This window comes from Pelodiscus sinensis, chromosome 1 (assembly GCF_049634645.1).
Source record: "Pelodiscus sinensis isolate JC-2024 chromosome 1, ASM4963464v1, whole genome shotgun sequence".
NCBI lineage: Eukaryota > Metazoa > Chordata > Testudines > Trionychidae > Pelodiscus > Pelodiscus sinensis.
In genome coordinates, this window is record NC_134711.1 from 41971229 (window position 1) to 41993665 (window position 22437).

General features: G+C 40.1%; 1 protein-coding gene across 4 annotated transcripts in view; it reads right to left on the reverse strand.

The window, feature by feature from the left end:
* PTPRZ1 (protein tyrosine phosphatase receptor type Z1) overlaps positions 1-22437 on the reverse strand; it is a 194457-nt gene that overhangs the window by 67993 nt on the left and 104027 nt on the right. For all 4 annotated transcript variants that reach the window (XM_014573372.3, XM_014573369.3, XM_014573371.3 and 1 more), the window contains exons 3-8: positions 15385-15564; positions 13292-13443; positions 12107-12202; positions 11803-11869; positions 7827-7984; positions 7057-7207 (exon numbers count right to left, since the gene is read on the reverse strand). In XM_014573372.3, coding sequence (XP_014428858.2) covers positions 7057-7207; positions 7827-7984; positions 11803-11869; positions 12107-12202; positions 13292-13443; positions 15385-15564 — 804 coding nt within the window. The remainder of the gene's footprint in view (positions 1-7056; positions 7208-7826; positions 7985-11802; positions 11870-12106; positions 12203-13291; positions 13444-15384; positions 15565-22437) is intronic.

Consider the following 22437-nt stretch of genomic DNA (forward strand, 5'->3'; position numbering starts at 1 on the left):
CCTTAAAAATTAACAAATTGCTATTCTTAGGCAAAAACTTAAAACCAGACTGTAATGTGAAACTGCTCAGCAGGAATTCATATTTATTCTGTTAGATGGAGTCTGACAGTAGTGGGAAAAGAGTGGATAGAATTGAAGTAATCAGGGATCTGAACATGCTCACATTGGCTTGCTAAATTTTTGCTTGTTTTCTGTTACAAATATATTTTGAAAGACACATGATCTTTAACTACCGATCTTTTTGTATACTTGGTATTTGTGCAAGCTCAACTCAAGACATACATTCATACAAAATCAACCAGTGTCTAATATGTATAAATACAGACCATATCTTAAAAATGTGGTTTTACAAGGCAATGTGAATAAGGTTGTGTGTCTTAATATATCATTCTATGACTTTCAGGGGTGTTAAAGCTATAGAAGTTGAAAAGGAGAAAGAGAACAAAATTGAAGGAGTCTCAGAAAAAGAAAGAAGCAAGAACAAATACCAAATGGACATGTTAAGTTCAACATTCATTTATTAGAAAATGTTTGTGGGACTGAAATTTGCCTTCTGAAATAAAAGTTAGTTAATGAGTATCACTATTTCATTCTATGCCCCATTATGTTTCCCATCCATCAACCTTTTCACACGAGGTCCACCTACTTATGCTCTTCCAAAAATACAGGTGATGGAATACAAATTTAATACCAATTACATAGGAGAATCAGATTCTATTACTTTACTACTTAAATTACCAGAGATCTAGGCCAGTATGTGATGCAAATTAGTACACAGTTTATCATTACATGACTAAATCACAATAAGTATACAAACTAATTTGCAAAGGCTAACTAAAAGATGAAAGATCACGTCACCTTACACTGAAGAGTAAAAGGTCCTATTCAGGAGTTTAATATAGAGAGTATTATTTTCTATTCTAGCCTGGGACAACTATGAGAATCTAAAGTACTTTTCAGATATCACTTTCCATTACATCCTCTAGTCCTACTTCTAGGAGCTCCTGGAATGCAATCTAATGTTCTTTTCATAAACCCTAATGACCTGCTCCTGTGGTAGTCTCAGGACTTTGACTCTGTCATCATCTCTGCTGCTGATTTTAGCACTGTCAAATATATTCTTCTTCTCCAAGTCTTGTTGGCTCCCGAGGCAATAGTGACTCTGTTCAATTCTGGCTGCCTCCTGCCTCTCGGGCCATTCTTGACATTCATCTTATCTCTTAACCTGCTTTATATCTTCTCTTTTTACATCCTCTTTAAAGACCCACTTCTTCCATGAGGCTGACAAGCAACTGGCCAACTAACAACAGGTTTGGACATGAGTGATATTTGTTCATTTAAAATGAATATATAAAAACATATATGTTGAGTGTGCCCTTGCCCACCATATAGCACTTTTCTAAGATTATAAATTATTTGCAGCATGGACTGTGTCTTTGTACACAGAAAGCACAGAGCCTACTATGTTTTTTGGTGTTACTACAATATAAATACAAAAATTACAATGAAAAAGCTTAAAAGAACATTGCTAAGGTTGCAAAGGCAGGCAGGCAGGCAGGCAGGAAAAAAGGTAGGAATAGAAAAGGTAGGTAGAAATAAAGTCTTCTGTAAATCTTCACCCTCCTCACTCATGTGCATATGATACAGTCTTTAATTATGTGACCATTTGCTATTTATTCCACATCATCAGTGCCTCCTTCACTGCACATGGTGGATGGTGCAAATATTCAGTTTTTTTCTCCTGATCGTTCATTGTGTGCCCTTAAGCTTTATTTACTGTACTATATGCAAACGCTGCCCTGAAGACAAAAATAATTTCTTCATGGGCTTTACTCTGGTGCTCAGCACTATGGCATTTGAGTGCATCATAAACGTTAACTAAGGCCCTGTCTCCATTTACCGGGAGATTGACACTGCAGAGATTGATCTCCTGAAGGTCAATTTAGCAGGTCTAGTAAGGACCAGTTAAATCGACTGCTAATCATGCTCCTGTAGACCCTAGTACATCACTGGGTCATGAAGAGTAAGGGAAGTCAGTGGGAGAGTTTCTCCCAACAATCTCCTGCAGTGGGGATGCTGTGGAAATCCAAATTAAGGTATGTTGACTCCAGCTACAGTCTGGAGTTGTGTATCTTAGTTCGACTTTGTCCCCAGTGTAGATCTGGCCTTAACATTAACACCCCTGTGAAATGGATGGTTTTATTTCTTTGGGACCTAAAATTGGTTGTGTTGTGGCTTTTTGTGTACCTAGGTAAGCTTGGAAGCTTGTCTCTCTCACCAACAGAAATTGAGACCATATGACCTCACCTACCACCTCTCTCTAATGTTCTGGGACCAACTTCAGATACACCTTTTGCTTTTGTATGAAAATATGTCCACATTTGGCAAAGTTATAAGCTTTTGAAAAATTGTATTTCATATATGCTCAATAAGGAATTCTTAGATTTTAGTACCTAAATTCCTCCAAATATTCCATGAGAACAAACCTTGTGAATATTTGTTTGTAGTAGAGAGGCAGAAACTGACTGAACTTTTAATTGCCTTTATATTTAGCATCTTGACCACAAGAGGGCACACAAAACTAAATATTGTTTTGCAAAAGCAAAGTTCTCTACCACAGACTTGGGGGAAGTTCTACATGTTTTTTTTTTATGAGCAAATAAAACAATGAAGATTAGTGAGCATGTCTTTTTTTTCCTCACTAGGAACACTGGTGATCCTTATAATTTAATCTGAAACCTATCACTGTGCCCATTTTCATATAGTGACGTGTTAATATCTTCATTACAGTAAATTCCTTTAGGTGTAGTATGAGTAAATGTGAATAATCACAATAAATTGTCTTTTCAAAACGCTTTCAATTACATTAAATCACTCCAACTGTTGTTAGTACAGTTCTTGCCCACCAGATGGCATAAGGAAATCAACACAAAAAAATCAGAAGATGCCTTTTCAACTGTAATCAGTCATAAGGTACAGAAATGCTGGAATTATTTGTACAGTGGGGGCACTGAGAGCTATTGAACTAAATTATAGAACTTGTATGTGAAAAACAACTTCAAGCAGGGGAGGGGAGCCAGAAGCAGTCTCATAACTTCTAGTTCCAGCACCTATCATGAGGGATGTCAACAGGTTGGACACAGCCCAGTGCTCAACACTGTCAAACTGGCTCTATGGGGAAGCAATTGGCTCACTTTCCTTTTCCCTCAGGAATTCAGAGTCTTTCCATGGTGAATGCGGGAGGTTTAAATTGAAAGTCGTTTGACAGTCCTACATAATATCAGGTGGCTATATATTTGTAGTCACATGCATGGCAAGTTGTAGCTGTAGCATTTCTCATGGCAACACTGTCGATAAGGATGATAAAGTTTAAATCATTGCTTTAAAACTCATGGTATCCAACCAGTTCTGAAGCAGTAGCCAGTACTGGGATAGCATTGAGAAAGGCACAGAAGGCCTGATCCAGTGCCCATTCATGTCAGTGGGAAGTTCACCATAGATTTCAATTGGTGCTAGTTTAGACCCAGAGGCGAGTGTACAGAAGGTAACTGATGCAGCGTTGAAGTTGACATTATTAGCAGAATGTACTGGGTCTGAGAGGCAACAGGAGAAGGATTTGGCCCTAATTTTCTTATTATGTAATTTTAACTTTTCAAATGGTCATTTGAATGAAGCTCATGTTGCAATTTCTTCTGTGTTAACTGAAGGAAAGTCAGAGATTTTCCTTCTGTGAACTACAATATTAGTTGTTTATCTCGATTCCATTTATTATTGAAGTTAGCCATTCATGTTATAATTTTTATGTCGGTGTTTCAGAGCTCCTTGAGATCCATTCAGAACAATAAGCATTTTTTCTAGTTTTTTTATCTACTACCTGTTCAGAACAAGTAGTCCACAAATACTACAAATTCAGGTACTCAAATGAGCACATTTTAGATAAATATTATTCTTGATACATGCCCATAGCTGATGTTAATTTTAAAGGAAGCAATATGTATTCAAATCAAGAGTAATCATCCTTTCCTTTCATTACAGTGGAATTGTAAAATACCTGCACACCACAAGGAACACCTGGAACTTTTATTATCTCATTCCTACGCCTCCATTTTGCTTTTGGGTAGAGCAGATTGTTTAACAATTAGCAAATTTAAATACCACTTGAGAACAAATACTGATTGTGCTTGTTACTGGGGTGGTATGAAGAACAGAATACATTTGTTTTTTAAACTTAATAGATGAAAATCACTTTGTTCTGCACCTATACGTCTACACTGCAATAAAAGCTCCATGGCTCAATGAAAGCTGGCCTGGGTGAGCTGCCCGAGGCTCATGGGATAGAGCTAAAACCTTCCTTGTAGATATTTTAGCTTAGTTTCTGAGACCATCCCCACCTTCCTGGGCTCCCACCTGAGTCTGAACTACACTACTACACTGTAATATTTATCCCCAAAACCTGAGGCACATGAGCCCAAGTCAGCTGACCTGGGCTCTGAACTGGATACAGCAGGTTTTTTATTACAATGTAGAAATATACTGTTATACAAGTCTATCAGTCATGTGTGAAAATGACTATTGTACTAGTCTGAAATTGGAAGCTAAGAAAAGTCAAACTCTATAGTCTGCAATGTTAAATATGAGTTTTTAATGGCATGACAGGCATTTTGTATATCAACTACAAAGTATTTAATCAGAAGTGGACCTGAGGTTACTGCCTATGTGCACTGACCGTGTGACTTTAGCTAGTCTCTCCACATGTATGTAATGAAAGGACACTCTAATAATGGAAAGTTGCTTGCTAGGGCAGAAAGGGAAAAGCTGGATACAAATCTGCCTCTGGAGTTCTAACCCCCAATGTGTAAATCCACACACTTCTGAGAGTCAGCACAGAGTGAGCTCCTCCAGGCTTTTTGGTGTGGGGTGAAAGGGCTAGAGTAGTAACCCACTTCCTGTCACATCATTCCCTACTCTGTCCCCTAATTCTATGTGGAAATGTAAGTGGGGTAACACATGTATTAACTCCCTCTGTATTTCTTCCACTAGAGCTAGTGACCAACAGGGGACATGCCCATGGGCAGAAGTGCTGGCACATGGAGAGAGAGGCAGGGTAGAAGAAGGATAATCCATGCAGATGTCTTCTCTCTCTGTGAGTAGGGGGTCTCATCCCCATGAATACCTTATCTGTGGATCCCAGTTTCCACTGGCTTTATCCCTTCCCTACAACATGGATCCTTAAACTCAAAAGGGTGATCCATCTGAGGGACTTATCTGCCTCAGTTAGCCCTCCTTCAAGCATCTCCTTGGGAGGGGACAATCTTTGGCATAGTCAATCCTACACAGTTAGGTCAACACAAAATGGTTTACATTGACCTAATCATGTCAATGTGTACAGCCATGCACACAGTGAACACACTACAGCCATACTAGAGCTGTCAAATGGACAAGAAAGATGAGTAGATAAGCCCCTGCTGTTCCTGGCTCCCCATTCCCAGGTGGGATGCTGCCCAGAGACTCCCCTCTCAGGAGCTGAGAAGCTCAGATGGCTGCCTCTCAGGTCTCTGCTGAGAGTGGGGAGCAAAGAGCTGGGGCAGTGGGAGGAGACTCCTGGACTCCTGTCAGGGAGCTATGTGGAGCTGAAAGCCCTTACTCTCAGCCCCACCTTCCCTGCCTGTCAGTTGGTGGAAGTTCTCCTGGTGAGGATGAGTACAAGTGACACAAAGACAGTTGTGTGGCCACTAGCCATCACAGTAATTGCTGCAGTGGTTGTAAGTCAACCTAACTTAGGTCAACCCAGAGGCCAGGGCTGTAGAGTCGATATGCTCTTAGTTATTTTCCAAACTACTTTTCTTCAAAGAAGGCAGAGTGCCTGCTTTTTCATGTAAAAGTATCAATACACAGAAAAAGTATGATGTCATAAAACAATAGATTGTGTAATTATTGGACTCTCAATAATTACACAATCATTGAGTGGGGAGCCAGGAGCAGCAAGGGCTTTCTTGTCAATTTCACAGCTCTAGCATGGCTGTACACATATGTACAGTGATATAATTAGGCTGCTACAAACTATTTTGTGTTAGCCTAACTGTGTATTATATTGACCACGCCAAAGTCTGTTGAACCTCAATTCTATCTGAAAAATTCAGATACAGCTTGGCATCTTTTTTATAAAACTTTTTCCTCAGAAAAAAAATTTACTGGCAGAAAGCTAGTTATGAGAAACCTGAGAAGTTTGTAAGAGGCTGAAAGGATGGGCTTAAAACTGAAGTGTCGTCTTGGCTAATTAGATCAAAGAGGCTATAAATTTTTCCCATGTAGCAGCATTTTCATGCAAATAGCAGCACATATGTGTGCAAGAGGCCCAATCCTGTAAGAGTACTGAATACAGAACACCCACTGACATCAATGAAAGTTCCACACACAGATTCCTGCTAGTATCAGGCCCAGAACCAATGGGAAATATTCATAGAATCACAGCTAGTAAAAAAGTACAACTCCTTCTCCACCTCCTCTTTTTCTGGATGATTTTGTGCTTGTGAGTATAAATCCCTAATTTACAGATTTAGTGACAAATTTTGCTCTCAGCTACTACAAGGATATAATTGCTAAAGATTTAAGTGAGATTCTGCAGATCTAACAGAGAACAAAATTTGACCTTTGATGCTGTATCCATCTACAGTAAATCACTCACACAGTGGTCTGTATTACGGCTCGTCAGGTCGAGCTTCTCTCTTGCAGTTGCTTGGTAGCAGAAGTTAAATGAATTTGGTGGTCTCCTTTGAGATGCTATTGGACAGGGGTCCCTTTTATCACATGAAAAAGATTGCCTGGGGATGCTTGGACTGATGTCTTCTTCACTACATGTATTCTGAAGATGCAAGAATTTCATTTTCCACTCCATTTAATTTGGAATTTTTTTATAAGCACTAATTTCTCTCTTAACATTGTGTGTTATTAGGCTCTTCTTCAAGTTAAAACCAGGCCTACTACTGGGATCAATAGCTGTACTTAAAACTGCCTTATAATCTGTGAAGCCTGCGGCAGTAGTAACTCCATAAATACCTGCTTCATGAATTTCTTCTTGGCCAGTATATGAGGAAAACACCTGTCCAAAGAATTTATATTGTTGTTCTCTAAAGTTGTTTTGCAGGTAATCCATCAGCATGACATAGCCAGACTGCTGCATCGTAAGGACATCACAAAACATAGTCAACTGAAAAATAAAAGACAGCACAGTTAACTGGATTCTGGTGTATGATTCTGAAAATGGGGGAGGTGTATAGATTGTCTCACCTCAGGAAACAATGTGATTCCGATGCACACCTCTGAGGGTATGTCCACTTACAACTGGCCCATGACAGGTGACTTGGCTTGCAGAGGTTGGGCTAAGGGTCTGTTTAATTGCAGTGTGGACATTTGGGCTTGGGCAGTAACCCAAGCTCTGGGACCCTGCCACCTCACAAGGTCCTGCAGCCCAACTGAATGCCTATACAATTAAGCAGCCCCTTAGCCTCATCCCCACTAGCCCAAGTCAGCTGACATGGAACAGCCATGGCTTTGTATTATAGACGTGCTCTGAGTCACTATTCCTCTAGTGCTTCCTGCTTGCTTTCTTTGGGTTAGTAATGTACCTTTGCATGGGGACATAGTCAGAATCTAGCCATGAATAAAAAATGGTGGGCAGGGGTTATCTCCACAAATAGATTTTAATTTAAACATATACACCTGAAAAGCTAGATATAAGAAATGTTAGACTGTTCAGCTACAAAGTGATGCCATGCCCTTTTTCCTCATGCATTAAACTGATTTCCTTGCAAATAATAACGCATTACCTGTTTTTCAGAAATGTTAATCGGATCTTTAAATACAATCCATTCAACTGTCTCTGAGCAGGGAGGTGTCGACAAAGATCCGTTATAAGTGTAATATTTGTCTGTTGAGTTCGGCAAAAGGTTCAGCAAAACAAATGGCTCTAATGCAGCTTGCTTTCCTGTAAAACATGTATATTCAAATTGTGAAGATACTAAATAAAACCTGAATAAAACAAAAGAAGAGTTGCACAATGGAAATTCCCTTTAAGTAAAACAAAGGAGTATTTCAGGACATTTGGAGCCCAATTTCAATGGGTTTTCAGCCTATAAAAGGCTGGGCCCTTTGCACTTCAGTTTGAACAAAGGACTTAAAACAATAATTCTACTGGGACAGTCTAAGAGGGATAGTTATGTTAGTTTAACTTTAAAGAAACAATGAGTAGTCCCGAAGCACCTTAGAGACTAACATATATATAGTACCATGAGCTTTCATGGGAAAAGTACACTTCCTCAGATGAGCTAAGTGGGAAAAAAAGGGGGAACCTCCCAATATATAACAGAAAAAGAAGGGGGGGGGAAGTACCTGTCAACTGTAGTGCTGGTGCTAATGAGGCTAAATGAGTTGTCTATAAAACTAAACATTTGAAAAGTTTCAAGAGAAAATGTCCTATATCAGATAGTAACATGACTGGTTTCCCAGAATGTTAGCCGGGGAAGAAATTGAGAATACTTCCACTCTAGAGTTTGAGAATTCAGCAACTCTCATTTTAGTAAACAAAATATAAGATATGATTGATGAGAACAGCTGATGTACCATACATTTTTCCCCAGTATAAACCCTATGAATTAGTTTTGATCTGAATTTTGTGAAATCACTTAGATCTATTATAATAAAGTATGTTGTTCATTATTAACATGTCACGTAGCTTGACACCTGCTGCCCTTAGGTTTCCAATTCCTCAATAAGGTTGTTTGAGGGTGTCTGCCTTGAGGACTTACCATTTCCCTTCTGGTGTCTCGTGTAAGCATGGCATCTAAAACTAATGAATGGGGCTGGTCAGAAATGCTCTGATGAAACAGTTTTGTCCAAAAGTGCCAGTTCATCCAACCTGAAAAGTCTCACAAAAGCCAGTCGGGTCTGACAAACTCTTATTGCCTTGCAAGCACGATCACAATGGAACCATTTTCCTGGCAATGCACAAAGCTGGCTACTGTGGATACCAGGTTTTCAAGTTGTGGGGAATCCAGGTTTTCCAGGCTCCTTGGTGTGGAGCTGGGAGTTCCAACTGGCTTGGGCTCACAGTGCTTGTGATGCAGGACTAAAAAGCCATTTCTGTTCAGCCTGGAGCCTGGCTCTGTAGCTTCCACCCGCCAGATTTCAGAACCTATGTTCCAGCTGGAGTCCAAACATCAACCGTGCTATTTTTAGTCCCGAGTGAAAGCCCTGCAAGCCAAAGTTTGTTGATTCATGCTCTAAGGTTCACTGAAGCAGGTCTTTTATTGCACTGTAGATAGAGCTAATGCTCTGCAAATCTACATGTAATGGCTTTATATCCATGGATAGCTGCCTCTGGGAATGTGGTTGTATTGCATGTTGTCCTGTTGGACTGGATGTGGAGCCACATTTTTTTTTATCCTCCCAGGCTCTAGCTCAGCAGCAGTTTCCAACCAGGAGTCTGTGGCTCTTTGTGGAGCCACGGTTTCAGGTGATCTGCCCATAGTGCTGAAGCCCAGAACCTGGTGGGAATTAAGCCTTTAGCCCTGAGCATGGCTAAAGCAGCGCTCCAAGCACTGATGCCCCCCAGTTGGGCTGAAGCCTGAAGCTCCAGTACCCTTCAGCCTCCCTCCCCCAGGGCTAAAGCCCAGAGCCCTGCAGGCAGTTGGAGGGGAAAGAGAACATCAGGGCTCCTGGCTGTAGCCACCTATGGTGCACCAGGTCCTCTGGACTCCAGCCCCTCATAGGGGCATCAAGGACTCAAGCTTCTGCTCCACTGGGCTCATTGACCTCCTGAAACTGGCTCATGGAAGATGCCCAGTTGAGAACCCCTGCTGTGGAGCATGCTTGTGCGGCTACATGTAAAAGATGGAGTGTGGATTGCAGATCAGATACAATTTAATTACTATGGATGGAGACCAGATGTGGATCCAAATTTTTATAACTGAGCAGGGCTCCAAACAGACCCTCCGGGTCCAGAATTCTGGCTCCACAGCAGGGAATATGGAACCGCACAACCAATCAGTGCTTGGCTTCTGGCTCTGTGGCAGGAAGCTGGAGCTCTTAGGATTTCCAGGCTCTCTGTCATCGAGCCAGGAGTCTTCATATCCTATGATGAGCTTTTAGGGTCCCTGGTTCTGGGACTGCCTTACTATGTGGCCAATCGTGGAGCAGTGACCCCAGGGCTTCTTGACTTCTGGGCCAGCTGGCTCACCATGCTGCTGTTCCCAGGCTGGACAAAGAATCTTGGAAGACATGGGGCCTTCGTGTTTGGATCTGCAGATGCTGGGAACATGAGAAGCTGCTGACTGGAACTGAAAAGGATGTTAATTTCACTCCGTAGCTACCTGTCTTGAGGAGATTATTTCCTTTCAGAACCACCATACGTCAATGTTTTCTAAAATGAGGAGGAGTTTTATTTTGCATGATTTCTGTTTTGTGAGAAATTTTTGAAAACTTTACTATTGGTCCATCTCAGAACAAACCCAGTTTTCAAAATATGATTTTCATTTCAGAGTAATATTGATTGAGTTTTAACATCCATCATAATGAATCCTAGCGGATTTACACAATTCACCTTGACCTTATAAGCTATAGTTTCATCACCTTGTTTTATATTTGTCTGCTGGAGACAGACAATGTGCTTCTATTCTGAGGGCTAAATGTTTTAAAAGGTTATGATGTATATTCTATAATAACTAATCATAATAAAGAATCAGTATTTTACATTTTAAATCCATATATTTCAGAAGACTTTTTATAGAAGTTAGTTATTTTTTATTCCCATTTTATAGACAAAGAAACGAGAAGGCAGGCTGAGGATCTATCTATACTAAAGCTGCTGCAACAGCTGTAGCTGTGCTGCTGTAGTGGTAGAGCATATGAACTTCCTACACTGACACAAGAGTTTTTTCTGTCAATATCAGTAATCTTCTTCTACTAGAAATGGTAGGTAGATCAGTGTAAGAATCATTTAATTGATTTAGCTCAGCTTACACCAGGAGTAGATGGACCTAACTATGGCACTCAGGGCATGACATTTTTCACAGCACTGAGTGACATAGCTAGTTTGATCTAAGTTTTAGGTGTAGACTGAGGCTTAGAGACTTACCCAAGGTCATTGACCCTGATTCAGGAAAGAATCCTCACTCATGCTTAAATACTTTCCTCTATGGTGGATACTGTAAAAGTAACAGAAACTAGGTCTCCATACACCACCCTCTATTTAGCATACTTCGATGTAAAAGAGTAGACAATTTTTTAAAACATTCACAGTCAAAATCTGTTCTGGATGTAAAGTATTCATGGAAACTGAGTTATTTTTGATTGACACCAGTAACCCTGAAAGTGGAATTTAACTCGCTGAGTCTATTGAATGCTGACATTCATAAAATTTCACTCTGTTCCCAGAATTAGCCTTGTAAGGCAGATTTTTATTTACTAGAATAGATGTATTTGTTCCTCCAGAAACTCATATATGACTAAAAAGACTTAATGAATAAAACCAATCATTTTTCTTGACTAAACACTGAAAAGTGTAATAAAGTCCTTGGAAAAGTTAAATATATTCACTTTGTTAGTCAGACTTTTCCATTTTTTTCACATAAGCATTTTTGAGAAAATATAACAAATTTATGACATTTTTTTTTATTTTGTTTTTAACAGAAGTGACAATGTCCAGCTTTTGGTGGTTCATAGTTCCCAATGGCTTCAATAAGTTTTTGCGTTCATGTTCAGAATTAGTCCCAACCAATAACCACTTGAGCAAGAAGATAAACTCACCAAAACGGCTAACACTATCTACTCCTTCAATTATTGCATTATAATCCATATTATCTTCCAGGCCAAGCTGTTAAAGAGAAATTGTAAACTTCATTAAAAACAGGGTTTAATAAAAAATGAAGGTTATTAATTATATGAACAGGCAACAGAGGATTTAAAGAGTAATTAGACATATTTGCCAAACTGTTTTGGGCAAAGCAAATTAGAAAAACATATACATATTTTATATGCCAGAACCATTTACCTTCAGATTTGATATTTGCTATATTTCAAAGCAAAATTAAAGACATATCAAAATGATTACCTCAAATAAAATTGATAAAGCTCTTAATTTTCCATTTCCTTTAATTGCCTCCTCAAAATTTGTAAACTGAGCTGCATCATAGCAGTAGATTTGCATCTGTAAATATAAAGATTGTATCTTCAGTTTCCAGAAGCATACATTACATAATAGAAAAAATCTTTTAAAGTATTTGAACAATTGTTTATTTCAGATACTCCTATTTTGAGAAAACTCTTGAAGCAGTAACAAACTTTCATTCTAATAAATATATCTTCTATATTTCTCTCATCCAGAAGCTTACTTGGTGAAGGCAATGGCAAAACTCCTATTGACTTCAGAAGGGCAGTATTTCACCCATTGTATCTACCCCCAACTACAAGAAGAGATGTATTGGTAATACAACCAAATCTTTGATCCTGTCTCTTGTGCCTGGAGTCAGCTGGAGCTGTATGCTTGTGCCAGGCTCCATGACCAACCAAAACCTGGAACCCTACATTGGGGAAGAGTTTGTGACTGTACCCTCCTGCCAGGAGATGATTTCAAGGTTGGCTCTGCCCCCTTAATGTTTTGGCAGGATAGAAGACATAAGATAGGAGCCTGAGTGGAAAGTCAAAATGTGTCATGCAGTCAAGCAGACTAAATGGACAACATTGAACACATTGAAAGTTTGTTACTAATAGTTCCCCATGAAACTGGGGAGGAGAAGAGAAGAGGAACCAGAACAACAACATCCCTTCATTTGTCCCCAAAGAGATGCATACTGCTTTGCCAACCTATTATAATAGACTATGAATGGGTTCATGAACCCTGTGTAACCCTCTGGTATTTGATCACTTGTGCAAATGTGGCCTATATTCAGTTTGTAGGACTAGTACTCTGTATTTCATACCAATATTTGTGCTCATTTCTCCTGAGATATTCTGAATTTGAAAATGCACATTTTATTTTCAGAATGGCAAATTAAATACAACTGTACAGTCAAGGCATGATTCAAAGGCTACTGTAGTCAGTGGCAAGACTTTCATGTGCTTCAGACCAGGTCTTGATTCATATGTTCAAACATAAAATTTAAATTTTACTCATTTGGATTTAAAGGAGAATTATATACGTACAATATATCACAATCAAATAATAAATTAACATGTTTAACAAGTAACTCGATTATTTGCAGGACTATACAGTAGTGAGTCTATTACAATTCATTACCTCCAGAGGAAATTTTTGTCCTTCTAAACTATGTTCAGATCCATCTGATGATATATTGCATTTTCCCCAATGAAAAGTTATCTTGCTTGCTTTAAATACTGTTTCTAAGCCACCTCCGCTGACATAGTAATCATTTGTCAGGTTAATTTCCACTTAAGAGAAGAAAAGAATGATCAATGAATAGGTCTTTGCATTTGCAATTCAAAAACAACAACGTAACTAGCTAAAAGGTAAACATATGTTGGCTCTCCTTACATTGCATAAACAGCTTGACAGAATGTGGATTATTCGACTAAGTAAGAAAAACATATGGGAGATTTATAGCCACTAATAACAAAATGAAGTGCATTTTACTTCATTTTAAATGGTGATTTCTAAAGTAGTCATATAGGGAGCTGAATTATTTTTATGCATTCTCATAATCCAGTGTTCTGTATTCCATCTGAAAACTGTCATAGTCTTGTGTTAAACAAAAGCTGAAGAAAACTGACATACTGATGAAGCCCTGCTTCTAAGCAAATAAAACCCTAGTGTCCTATCTTTACAGTCCTTGGGTACCGATCTTTCTGAAAGTGGGTGCATTAATAATGCAAATGGGAAAGGACAAAAAGAAATTATTGAACATAATAAAAGTGGTTTTAACTAGGAATGATGATATGATTGACTTAGGGCTTGTCTACATTAAGGTATCAGACACTTCTAGGAGGAGGATAAAGTGACAACAAATTAAGGACTCTTTACTCCTAAATGACAGGGTTTTGAATGGAGAGTGGGGTTGGTTAAGGTGCTTTAACTTTCCATGTAGATGTAGCCGAAGGAAAGGAAAATGTAGGTCAGACAACAGGAAGAATTTCCTGATTGTGAGATTGTAAGGTTGTTCAATAGTCTTCCAGGGGAAGTGGTGGAAACGCTGTCCCTGGGGATAACTGTAAATGAACTGGACAAAGAACTGAATACAGATATGTGGTAGAGAACATTCCTATACTCTCAGAGGGATGCACTAGATTATCAATACTGTACTCCTTTCTTGCCACCTATCACAATAAACTGCTAAGTTCCTTTCCTCAGAGCTGTAAAGGAAGTCTGGCTGGAATGCCATGTTGCTTCCTTCAAATATTTTGAACTTCTACAGTGGAAGAGGATTTCAATTCACTTCATAAGCATTAAAGAATTTATCCTCAGAACACTTTTCTAAGGTAGGGAAAACTATTTGCCTAATTTACAGATAGGGAAATGGAGGCATGGGGGAGTTAAATGGTTTGTCCAGGATTATACAGGACGTATATGGCAGAAACAAGAATGCAACTTAAATGTCTTTACTCCACATCCTATGCCTATGGGTATGTCTAGACAACGAGGTTTACCGGAGTGGTCGACAAAGGCTTCCCTTGTCAACCATGCTGCGTCTAAGACTGCCGCACTGTGCTGGATCGGCTGATCGTTGGCATAGCGCGACGGCCATTTTTATTTTAACGAAGTGGGGATTATTTAAATCTCCACTTCATTGACTATGCCAGGTAAACTAGTTTACCTGGCTCCGTCGACGGAGCCATATAGTCTAGACGTACCCTGAAACAAAAGGCCATCCCTCTCTTTCCAGAAGGGAAACTGCTTTTTTATCACTAATGCACTAGATCCTAATAGCAGCCCTGACTCAGTAAATACTAACTAATCCTATGAACTACTTACTGATGAAAGGATGATTATTCATAATACATTGAAATGATTCTGTATCCGAATTGCATCGTCCAGAACTAGCATTATTATTGGTAATTATTATTTTGTGGCAAATGCTAAATTATTATTTAGCTTCAGAATAAGTACTCATTATGGGATGATACTAATGATGTGATTATTCTTGCTATTTCTAACCAAGCACATAATTTCCATTTGTTTTCTTTATTTTAGTGATGTTCTATATTATGTTTGGTTTTGATCACCACCTGACTTTTCCCCAGTTGCTAAAATCAGAAAGGCAAAGGCTAAAAGAAAAGAGAAAAAAAAAGAAAAATATAATTAAAAATCTTCATCTATCACCCATATTTCATTTTCATGACCCCAATTAACTCAACACATGAAATCAAACATTTTACCTGTTTTGCCAGTATTGTGAATGAAAGTGTCTTGCGAAGTTTCCTTTTCCCAGCCTTGGAATTTAAGTTTTTTGAGATTTACATTTACTTGTGTAAGGTTTTCATCAATATTAATAGGAGATTGTTTGGCACCATTACATGCTGGATATTTCTTCCCCCAGTTTTTTTGGTTCAAAGTTCCTGAACAGCAAAACATAAAGGCAAACATTATAACTAAACATTAATTGCAAGCTAATACTTTTAATTTTTGCATGTAGAAAAGGTACAATATAGAATGTAATAACTTGGTTGAAAACTTGCCTTTCTTAGTCTTCATTTACATTGCAATACATATGACTTAACATCCTAAATATTAGACAGGGAATCATTTTTTAGATCACCTAAAATCTCATGTACAAAGACTATGATGAAATAACCATTGGCTGATGACAAAGCAGATCACACACACTCTCTCACACAAAGTAGATGCTAAAATATGTAATATAGAAATGGAACAAACATCCAGAGGAAGTCAAGCGAATCCAGAATCTGATTATCTTTGGGAAATGCTGAAAAACCTTTTTCTTTGAAAAAGCGTTTACACTATAATATTGACAAGTACAGTGCTGCTATTTAATGTCCCCAAAATAGCACTGCCAACTGAGACACAGAAAGAAGAAATTAATAACATCTAAAAAATCAAAAACAAAATCCACACCGTAAACACAACTTTTATTATTCAAAGGGAGAAGTGACAGAGACTTTATGATTCCACAAAGTCTGCTAAAGACTTTGCTATTATATTAGAATAAATAGAAGGCACTCAGATAGCATGGTAAGGACTATGGGGTAGTTGCAGGTTATCTGTAATAACTGATGAATATTATATATGGTCTTTCTGTTCATTGGACTGATGTAAGTGGCAGTTACTGTATGAATACAAGCAGTAGTTGTCTGGACATAAGCTGGAAAAAGAACAATTGCTTCAGACAGCCACCCATTTGCTGATACATAAGTGACAATGCAGGGGTCATTCACTTTGAATTTTTATGTCTGACACCCAGCTGAACTCAACAGTCAGCTTAGCAAAAGGGTGACTGTGTCCCAACTTGTAACCAAATGGGAACTCAAGCCTATGAATACTGGAGCAAGGAACTTTGGGTGTACAAAAAGACAAGCCCTCAAAGACAAGGCAGAGAGTGTCTGTTGAGGGAATAAATTAAGTCCCAGAGATGAATAGTCTGAGGTAAGACAATCCTGCCTCAACCATTATGCCTGTGTATATGTAAGGGGACTGTTACCCCTTACTAAAACTCTGTGGGAGTTTTTTGGTTTCCCAGCTCCCAGTTTCAGAAGGGGAAGGGTTCATGAGACTGACAGACCCCAGAGACAATGGAAAGCATCCAACACTCCAGCTCAGCCTGATTGACAGGTTGGACAGGTCAGTGAGGAAGGGGAGAGGCTAGGCCCTGTCCTCCCTGTGAGCTGGGATTGTTCTGGCTCTCTCTAAGCAAACAGAGAGCTGAGACCCAGCCCAAGGAGTGCAAGCTGTGTGCAGAAGAAGTCCTGCAAAAACAGAGAGCTGAGAGACAGCCCAAGGAGTGCAAGCTGTGTGCTGAGGGGCAGTTTTTGCAGCAGCTGAGCCTGACACACACAGCTCAAGGAGCGCAGACCCTGTGCTGAGCAGCAGACTGGCAGTGCTCAGAGAGCCAAAAGGAACAGAGAAGCAACCCAAGAAGCTAGAGACTGGCCAAGCAATACCCTGCAGCTGGACGTGGTGAGCAGCTGGGAACTGCAAAGTGTGGGGAGAGGCTCTGGACTGGGAGAGGGGTCTGGCCACTTAGAGCTTGAGGCTGTGTGGTCACTGTCAGAGCAAGCGTGTCCAGCCTGCCGCCCCCCCCCCCCCCCCCGCAGCACATCCAAGGCCTCTAAGGGGCCCCTAAGGAAGAGACTGTGGACTGTCCTTGCACTCTGCAGGCTGCTGTTTTGATGTCCCTGTGCTACAGATCAGGGCTGTGTGTTCTCATTTAACCATTCTCATTTTTTTCTTATTCTATTCTCTTTAATCAGTTGATGTTTAATAAATTGTATTTGCTTTGAACCTTATGAAGTGATCACTGGGCCAAGAAGGCCTGCAGTGTAAAGAGAGCACCTCGGAGTGGGAACACCCTAACTCTTGCCCCTAGTGACTACAAGGTCGGGGATTAAGCCCCAGGAAACCTGGGCCCAGCCTTGTTGGGGTTTCAAGGGCTCTGCTACTCAGGAGAGTGGAGGGGGAGCCCTCAGGATCAGGCAGGCTGTGGGGTAAAGGAAGTGGGAGCGGGGACTCAGATCCTTTCGCTGGTCCATTTCACCGGGGTGGTATAGAAGCCAGGAAAGTTCCCCACAATAGCGGGACCATTCCCCCGCTTACAAATAGACTGTTTTATTTTTCAAAAAGCCTCTACTCTTATGCTTTGCCTTGTTTCTGCTGTTAAGATTAAACAATACTTGTTTTAAGAAAGCAGTTTGTGGCCCCTATTCAATGCTGGCCAAAAGTTTCAAAAGGGAAGAGCTCCAGGTACTAAGTCCTGTATGAGGGTAAACTTGGTTCATCCATAGAGTGCTGTAGTCCAGCGCCTGGTCTAGCAGTGGGAGAAATGTGTGATTCTACTCCAGGGAGGTAAACACACAAGGCCATATGAGGCCAGAGAAGGGATCAGAGGTGCAGCAGTCTTACAGCCATGAAAATGGCCAGTGGTATAAAACTCTACAATCAGACAGATAAATCTCAAGCTAAATAATTCAGGAAACTGAGTTAAATAGAGTACTGACATCATCTAACTATGCATAAATAATGTGAGTACTCCTTTGAAATTTTGATAGATGAAGCTGTCAGCTGCAAAATCAAAGCAAAGTAAACATAGCTCACTATGGAATTTTAGATGAATTCTAAAATTTCTGGAGGTAGGGAATATTGCTGAATTCTCCAACCACTGGAGAATGCCAACCTGTCTAAACTGCCAGCTCTATTTCAACATGTATACTCCTTTCAGTGGACAATGTCTAAAATGACTGTGAATTTTGATGGGATTTCCCTATTGCAAGGTAATAGCTTGCCTTCTTGTTGAATGCAAGCTAACATTCTACTCTCGTGGAGTAACATTCTAACATTCTACTCTCAAAACTTCCCTAAAGATTCTGGGCGTGGTAGACAGGCATTTCTTGCGCTAAAACAATGACTAGAGGAATTCAAAATACCAACTGCACAAAGAAGCAGGGAAATGTAGGGTTGTAAGAGAGTTCAAGAGACCACTTCGTCCACACTACTGCTTACTAGGAATGTCCGATGTGATTGCATTTTACAGCCAAGAAAGTTCTAGTCAAATACTATAAGCCCACTACATATTCCACAATACCATGCCGGTTATATGACTAGGGTAAACTGACTATGCATTTTACCAAGATTTTTACAATTTTTAGGAACCATACAACTTTCCTGGCTGATATTACTGAGGCCAATTTTGTTCTAAATTCAATTTAACTAACTAGCTCACTGGCCAGCTTACCACTTCCCCTCCTCTTGTAGCATTTCCTTTTCTCGATTGTCCTCTGTGGGATCCTTGCCTGCAGCTCTGAGTTTAGTGGTCATCTCTTCTAGATCCCAGTCACACTGCATCACTTGTTACCAGTCTCCTGATTTAAATATGCAGGCACATTACTTCAATATCTCAATGAAAATGTATAATATATACCCTCTCAAAAATGCCCTATATCCTTCTTTTTCAAAAGATTCAAACCTGATCATTCTACTTGTCACTGATTATTGTCCTAGTACCATGAGTGGATTGTTTACAACTTTATCAATTCACTCTCTTTTAAGTCAGTCTGGGATTCATACCAAAACTGCTTTCACCTTTCCACTGTGCTTAAACTACACTTACCAAAGACAATTCTTCCTCGCTATACTATGTCTCAGGGTCTCTATCTTGACCTTCTGTTACCTTTGATAATTCTGATTGCTCTGTCTTCATCCTCAATGTTGACTTCCCTGACTTTTGTGCCCTATTGACTCAGATTTAGGGAAAGAACACTTATGTTCCCGCTCCATTGTCTCTCGAGGGTATCCACTTAGATTTTCCAACTCCCAGGTGTCACTTCTCTGGGGTGAAGACTTACATCTCTCTCTCTCTCTCTTCTGACTAGGAGTTTTAATGCTACATAACTCTCTGCTTTACGTTGGAATCATAGACTACTAGAACTGGAAGGGACCTCAAGAGATCAAGTCCAGTTCCCTGCCCTCTTAGCAGGACCAAGCACCATCTAGATCAGTGGTTCCCATACTTTTCGGCATCATGCCCCCCTTGTTGATTTTTTAGAAACCCTGCAAACCCCCCCAAAAAAATCAGGAAAACTTGGGGTGGGATTGACGGGGTGTGTGTGTGGCTTGGTCGCCTCGTGCCCCCCCTGGAATTTCTTCACGCACCCCCCAAGAGGGTATGCCCCCCCAGTTAGGGAACGCATGATCTAGATCATCCCTGATATATGTCTATCCAACCTGCTCTTAAATATCTTTAGTGAGGGAGATTCCACAACTTCTCTAGACAATTTATTCCGGTGTTTAACCACCCTGACAGTTAGGAAGTTTTTCCTAATGTCCAGCCTAAGCTCATTGCTTCTTGTTCTATCATCAGAGGCCAAGGAGAACAATTTTTCTCCCTCTTCCTTGTAACATCCTTTCAGATACTTAAAAACTGCTATTATGTCCCCTCTCAGTCTTCCCTTTTCTAAACTAATTCTTTCAGTCTTCCCTCACAGCTCATGTTTTCTATGCCTTTGATAATTTTTGTTGTTCTTCTCTGGACCTTCTCCAATTTTTCCACATCTTTCTGAACTGGATGCAATACTCCAACTGAGGCCTAGTCAGTGCAGTGCAGAGCAGAAGAATGTCTCATGTTTTGTTCACAACATTCCTGTTAATGCATCCCAGAATCATGTTTGCTTTTTATGCAACAGTGTCACACTGTTGACTCATATTTAGCTTGTGGTCCACTATGACCCCTAGATCTCTTTCTGCAGTACTCCTTCCTAGACAATCACTTCCCATTCTGTATGTGTGAAACTGATAGTTCCTTCCTAAGTGGAGTATTTTGCATTTGTCCTTATTAATCTTTATCTATTTACCTCAGACCACTTCTCTAATTTGTCCAAATCATTTTGAATTATAACTCCAAAGCACTTGCAACCTGTTCCAGATTGGTATCTGCAAATGTAATAACCATACTCTCTATGCCATCATCTAAATCACTGATGAAGATATTGAACAGAATCAGTCCCAAAATAGACCCTTGTGGAATCCCACTTGTTATGCCCTTCCAGCATGATTGTGAACCATTCATATCTAGTTTCTGAGAATGGTTATCCAGCCAGTTATGCACCCACCTTATAGTAGCCACATCTAGGTTGTATTTCCCTAGTTTATTGATAAGAAGGTCATGTGAGGCAGTATCAAATGCTTTACTAAAGTCTAGATATATCACATCCACCTCTTCTCCCTTATCCACATCTTTATAAACCCACGCTGGCTGTTACCTATCACCTTATTTTCTTTCAGATGATGTCTGCTGTTAGCCAGATTGCCTGAAGGCCAGCATCGGTGCTTTGTTTTCTCTCAAAGAGCTATGAACAGAATATTGCCAGCAGCTACAAATTACCTCAGCCTTCTTCCCAAGCAAGCATGTTTATTCTTCTGCTAAAAGCATTTTAGAGAAAACATATAAACACAATAGAAGTTCCTATATGCATTCTAAAAGCTTACCAGAGATCACTCATCAGTCCTGTGGGCCACTAGCAGGTCAAAGTCTTTCCCACCCTTCTGCAAGTGTTGGGACCCCCTTGGACAGAAGGTCCTATCTATTTGCTGGATCAAAAAGAAGGTCCTGAGTCCACTTAAATACAACTTTTTAAAATGTGAAAAGCCCTTCATTTGTTTGTTGCTCTCAGAAGTCCAGTTTGAACCATCATGTTCAAGACTCCCCATAGATGGCAGCTCTCTGGAGGTGTTTACAATTTGAGTCACAATCCCCCGATGGTTCTTAGTTCCTGATGCAGTTATGGAAATCCTCCACACTGCCCTGAATTAGTGCAGGTAAATAGGAAGCTGGCTGCAAGTAGTACAGCATCACTAAGGCCCAGCAGAAGCAGCTAGACCTTCTAGTCCTCAGGTGGGGGGAGGCACTTGAAGTAAACAGAAAGGATGGAGACCAGTGGCATAAAAAGGGAGGAAGTATGATGGGTAAACATGAGGGGACAAAAGTCTGGGGACACAGGAAGGAATGGCGGCTGGCTGCTTGGGTAGGCAAGGAAGGAGTATGGTTGGAGAATATGCATGAGGGAAGAAGTGTGTCTGGGAAAGGGCCCAGGTGGCTCGGGAAAGTCCAAGTAATTGAGGATGTATGGGCAGAAGAGGGAAAGAAATCACATTTTCCCCCTCCAGGAAGGGCCCCCCACAGCCTGCTATAGCCGGTTTAGCAGGGGTGGGGGGGGGGGGGGAAGGGGAGAAGAAGAGGGGGAAGGAATTACAGTTTTAAAAAAATAAACACCCAAAATTGGGACAAATTTCGCAGGACAGTTACCAGCTTTACTGCCTACCCACTTTCAGTTACCAAAATTCTGCTGCGTGTGAGAACCCTGATGCTTTGGGAGAAAGCCTGAACTGTGAGAGCTTTGCAATGGTGTGTTGCACAAAATTACTGTAACAGGATGATATCCTTCCTGTCGTGAATAAAGAAAAAGCACAAAGTCTCTCTGTTGCTCTCTAGCTGACAAAAAAATTACTGATCTTTGCTTGGTGCCATGAAAGTTAACTGAAATCCATGAAGAATAAAAGATGAATTATTCAAACCACCACATTCACTGTATATAGTAGAAACTATGAACAATAATTGGAAAACTTTCAGACAGACATTTCTTCTTTATATCACAGCAGTTGGTGCAACTGAAAAGCTAGATAGACAAAGAGCAATATCACTGCTTACAACTGCAGAATAACAAGCAACTGATACTGACCCAGAGGAAGACAAAATTGGCAAAACA